The 5,775-nt window shown below is 42.8% G+C and overlaps 1 protein-coding gene across 1 annotated transcript; it reads left to right on the top strand.

Moving 5' to 3' along the window:
- Window positions 1-2,067: 2,067 nt before the first annotated feature.
- On the top strand, window positions 2,068-5,319 carry LOC311144727 (apical junction component 1 homolog; the record flags this gene model as incomplete). Its single annotated transcript, XM_084180822.1, has 1 exon — window positions 2,068-5,319. One exon carries the CDS (start codon window positions 2,068-2,070, stop codon window positions 5,317-5,319), a length of 3,252 nt encoding a protein of 1,083 aa, XP_084036948.1.
- Between the last annotated feature and the right edge of the window lie 456 nt (window positions 5,320-5,775).

Below are 5,775 nucleotides of genomic sequence, written 5' to 3'. Positions count from 1 at the left end.
TTCAATGTCAGTGTTGGCAATTTACCTACTTTCTGAGAAATACTGTATATTAATAATTAATTCGATCCTCTTTAATTCTATTTTGGGTAGCATGGCAGACACAGATGTCAGATTGATTAGAGAATATTCATGCCTCAGTGGAATTTGAGGGGTGGCCATCAATAAGACATATGGACAGCGACCAAAGCAATGAAAAATAAATAATTACGAACATTTCTCTTGTCAAAAAAGATGTGGTTACACTTCATCTTACAGTCTGACACAATATTTATCAGGTATTTTCTCGGAAATAACATTTAAAAATAGTAATAACATTATAATAATCCAAGAATTATATTTTGTTTATTTAAACAAACACACCAGTGCGTATGCATTTTGATACCAAGTTGTTAGCAATTGTTTTACACTAAATGTGATATAAAAAAAAAAACATATTTGCTGAATGTTGAAATCTGGTTTGAAAATCTTAATTAGAAGATTAATCAGTGACTGTAACCATGGTACATTATTTAATAGTGTCCGTAGGTCTGGTAAGGTTAGGATGGTTGTGTGCAAATATGATATTTAGGTGTGTTGTGGAGACATGACGGGGGAGATGGTTGGTCAGTCTTATCTACTCAGGATGAACAGATGGTTTCTCAGGGTTAGCTCATGGGCGAGAGCCAACAAGGGAGCCTCTCTGTTTGTCTCTCTGTCATTTAAATATGCTTTAAAAGTCAAACGGAAAAGCATTAGAAGCAAGGTCTGTGGAAAAATATAAAAATGAATGCTAGTAAATGTTTGCACAAATCGAAACATGAATGCTTACATTCTCCCTTAATCTTGGCTTTAAACAGACACACATTATTTATATTATATGTCTCCATATAAACAGTGGTCAAGTATACCCCTTTATTATGAAGTACTGTTGTTTACGATATGAATGGCAAGCTATGTACTAGTGAAATGCTCTGTGTGTACTGCAAGCCACTGTGCCACTGTATCTATTCTGTTTGAATGAATTCATTTATCTTTCAAAATCAATATATTGTGTGAAAGAAAGAGTCAGTGATCATTCTACAAATCAAACCATTTGCATCTTACATAGCCTTTTTTTATGGATTGACTGTCATCTACAATCAATGGAAAGGGATTTATTTACTGAGGAGTTGCCCTTCACTATAATACTTTTTGTATGTATGCTTTTGGATCCTTACACAATCATTCCCAAAGTGCTTGAAACAAACCATTGAATTATTCAGTGTGGTTTAGTGACTCTCCTTCTCTAGAGTGAATGATTACAGATACAGTGTAGTGCAGTTTTGCACTCTTTTCATGACCAGACTTTGTATGCAAGATCCCGCTAAGAGAGTCTGATTTTAGATTAAAATACAACACTGATTAGGTTACTATCGCTCTGTTAGAAATGCAGTACTTTATTGAGGGGAATGTCCACAGCTGCAGTATTTGTTACTTTAATTTTATCTCTCTTTAAAATGTCAATTTATGGGCCTTGTATATATTAGTGTTGTGTATCTCAAGTGTTGATCTTGTGCAAGTGAATCATCTTAGATGTACTGTAGATACTGTGTAAAGCATCTTGGCAATATGATGGGCAGTAAAATCTAAATGTCCCACTCTCCTAAAATTAGAACAACCTTTTGCAGGGATTTGAGTTCTTTTAATCAAGACCTTGATACAGAGCACACTGCAGAAAAGGACATCACAGCATGCATGATACAATGAAATCCTTCAGTATTTTTCTCAAGCTGTGTGAAAATCCACAGATGACAGATGCTTTAGTAGATGTGAACTTTTCATTCATTTCATTGGACCTGGAAGGAAATAGGCCATAGGTCTACAGTATGGAAGATAAACCTACTGACTGTTATTATCATTATATTATTTATGTTGGTAATCTCCTTCATCATAACACTTGAATGTCTATGTAGAACTGTTACATTTAAAAGAAAATGTGTATGTGTGTATGTTTTACTATGGATCTAAAATGCTTCTCTATCTTTCTTTTCTCAGCTCATATTGATCTTGAATCAATCTGAATGGGGAGATTGGAGGAGTTCCTCTAAGATGACACGCACAGATCCCCCTGATATACTGGGATCCACTCTGTATCGGGACATCAAACTAAACCCCATCACTGGGCACTCTCAACAATGTGACTCGCAAATGATTGACAAACTGGAGCGACACACGGAGACCATCAACAAAAGACACTGCCGTAGTTTTGACTTCCTTGAGTCATTGGATGACCCACAGTCCTTTTCTGCCTCAATGGAGTACCCTTACAAGAGGACTGAGCATCAGGCAGTGCATAAAGAGGTGACCTGGAATGGCCTGGATCATCCAGGACACCTTCGTTTCTCCTCTCCTGATCTGTTTTACACTAGACTACCCCCACCACAGCATGCCAACCCAGACAAAACCAGTCAGTCTGCAAGGTCAGATTCAAAGAAGAGGACTAGATCGAAAAGTGCCCCCAGAGTCAAGACCACCCTTACCCCTGTGCCCATTTCATTCTCCCCACCAGCAACCAGGATGGGACGAGATGTCTCACAGGCTGTACCAGACCCTCTAAGGACATCTGAACCACATCGGGACTCTTACTCCTCTAACCGGGCTTTTTTGAACGAGGTACACCCTATAAAACTGCAACCACACTCTCCCCTCTATGTCTCGGACTGTTTCTCTGAGGTGAGCAAACAGGATCAGCCTGCCATCACACCTCATGTCAGGTGTCGTGTGGATATCAAGCCAGATGCAGCGGTCCTGCAGCACACAGCCAGGAGGTCTCAGAGCATGAGGACTGAACATCCCTGGCAAAGATACTCCTACTCCAGTCAGAGCAGAGGTCTGTCTGTGCCACGGCAGGTAGGGACACCCACACCAAGTGAATGTTACAGTGGGGATTATGGACAAGCATATCAGTACACTACCTCCATGACCCCCAGCTACATTCAGCCAGTAGACATGCGAAGGGTGCCCTCCCCTATAATGCCAAGGGAATACTTGTCAAGGGAGCAGAGGGCTCTCTCAAACCCCAATATACCCACTAAATTCTTCTACACTGAGGATCCGACTAGAAAACCTGTCCATCCCTCTGCTAGACCGTACTATCAGGATGATAATTCCAGCCTCACCAGCCAAGGCAGTACTCTTAATAGTCAGTATGTGCATGATCCAAGGACTCGCTGGGTTCACACTCTCCCTGTCCGGCCATATTACACAGAGCAACACATGTCCAGCAGGGACCCTGTGCAGGCTGTCTATACCAGACCTTACTCCACAAGCGAGGCAGGGCCATACTTTGCTCAAACACCACAGGCAAGAGCGTACTATGGGGAGGAACCTAGAGCATATCCCTGTCAGTCAAATGGCTCCAAGATGTTCTACAGCAAGCCGTACAACCCCCCAGCAGAACAGTATATTCCATACAGGGCGTATCACACGGAGGGCCGTCGACAACCACAAATGTCCCAGGCTTATGCAGATGACTGGTATCGTTCAAGTATATCTGGATACTCCAACCAGTCCTCTCAGCTGACACCACAGAGAGTAAGACAAGAGCCAGTAATGTCCCCCTGGTTTGCAAACAGTTATGTGGAGCCAACCAGACTAGTAGCAGAAGTCAGAAACCACTCCAAGTCCTGGGACAATATTCTTTATCCTTGTCATGACAGAGAGCAAGCAGTACCCCGTGGACGCAGCTATGAAAATCTGTTTTACCAGGGGAGACATGCTCTGTTTCCTAGTGAAACACCACAGCCAGTTATACTCAATCTATCTAGTTCACCAAGGCGCTATGCTGCCCGGTCCATCTCTGAAAACTCCTTAGAGAAAGGTCCAAACAATCCTGGAAGGAACACTAAGGCTGGGCTATGGTTTGTAACTCCTGAGATCACGATAACCGACAATGACATACGCGCACGCAACCACAAACAGCGAGATGTGCGTTCAGCCAGCTGGGATGCACTGGATTGTGAAAAGGCGCCGACTCAAAATGTTCTTCATCATCAAGAGAAGCCATCTGAGTCAGCGGAGCTGACCAAAGACAGAAAACACAACAATTATTCCCTACAGCAGAGCCTAGAGCAACTGGACGAGCTGCTAGCTGATCTTGTCATTGATTACAAACCGCCGACCAGCAGGAGGCCTAGTCAGGATCTATTGGACCAACTAAAACAGTTGATTAGTGAGGATGATGAAAAAGGAAAGATAATATCTTCGGGCCTAGAGAGTCTAGGAGGCCTAGAGAGTTTAGGACCTCTCAACACACCACCCTCCTCCACTAAAACCAGCCCTGACAATATCAAAGACCCAGACAGTGGGTGTGATGGCTTACAGAGCTTACAGAGGAGTCCAGAGGAGTTCTCCCCAGACCACAGCACAGACGACAATGACACTATGATGTGCGCCAACAGGAAGTGCAAGCGGACAGAGACCCTGTTCAATGCCTGTCTTTACTTCAAATCCTGTCATAGTTGCTACACCTTCTACTGCTCCCGGAACTGCCGTCGGGACGACTGGGACAGCCATAAAGAGAACTGTCTGTATGGACGTATCAGCAGTGTGTGCAGGCATATGCTGAAGTACTGCAGAGAGAACTCTGAGATCCATAAAGTCTTCTCTCGCATTTCCAAAGCTGGCTACCTTTCCAGAGGGAGAGGCATTCTTTTCCTGGGCTTTGCTAACCCAGGGACTGCTGACAACTTCCTGAAGGTTGGGCTTGAGAGCCTTGTTATGTCCCCCACATATCTGTCTCTCAGAGAGCTGGACAGCTTCAAAGACAACCTGGGGGATTACTGCAAGGACCTGCAGCAGGCTGGCAATGAATATGACCCCAATGAATGTTTCCTCTTGAATGTATCCATAGCTGTTGGTGAACTAGTGCCTAACAGACCCTCACCAAGAGTCCAAACACCAACGGTCCGAAAATATGCAAAGGTTTCGTTGGCCTCCTCCAGCCCAGATAAAAAGGTCTTCAAGAAGGAGAGTGACATGGAGACACTCATTCTCACCCCGCCTCCAGGCACACCTGATATTGACAAAGAGGGAAAGGAGGGTATGAAAGCCAGAGAGATCTGCTTTATCAATATCCAACGTGAGCTCAGGACCAGGGGAGTCTTCCTGCGTCATGAGTATCCCAAAATATACAATCAACTCTGTGAGTTTGTGGAGAGCAACAAGAGATTCACACCCACCACCATTTATCCCATAGATAAGAGAACAGGGAAGCAGTTCATGTGTATGATCATGGCGGCTTCTGAGCCCAGAACGCTAGACTGGGTAGGCACCCCCCATCTCCTGGATGATATTATATAGTACTGTACTGTGCACCTCTGATGTCACCTATATGTACATGTAGATACATGTAATTTAACAGATATTTATGATGGATGTTTAGAAACATATGTATTTTACATCAGAAAGGAAGATTGTTAATAAGACTACCGTTATTCATGTTAGCATATTAATCACTAAGAATTATTAAAACAATGTGCAGGAAAGTGTTGACTGATGTTACACACACAAACAAACTATAATGTAACACTTTATCATTGTTGGTTTTTGTTGCAGTAGCGTTGTTTTTATCCTGTTACACTGAAAATAGTTTGATCTGCATGTAAAATGGTCATACTGTATTTACAAGTCATTATTTCGTTTTGAATCCCTGTTTAAACAAGGTACTGTCTGTGTTGATACCACATGAACTGGGTTGGGTTGTCAGGCACAAATCATTCACAATTATCTACAAAAATACCACTGCCTGGCTGAATA

The sequence above is a fragment of the Coregonus lavaretus genome, assembly GCF_964263955.1.
Source record: "Coregonus lavaretus genome assembly, chromosome: 17".
Lineage (NCBI taxonomy): Eukaryota > Metazoa > Chordata > Actinopteri > Salmoniformes > Salmonidae > Coregonus > Coregonus lavaretus.
Note: the sequence above shows the minus strand (reverse complement) of the source record. Positions and strands in the feature narration are given on the sequence as shown.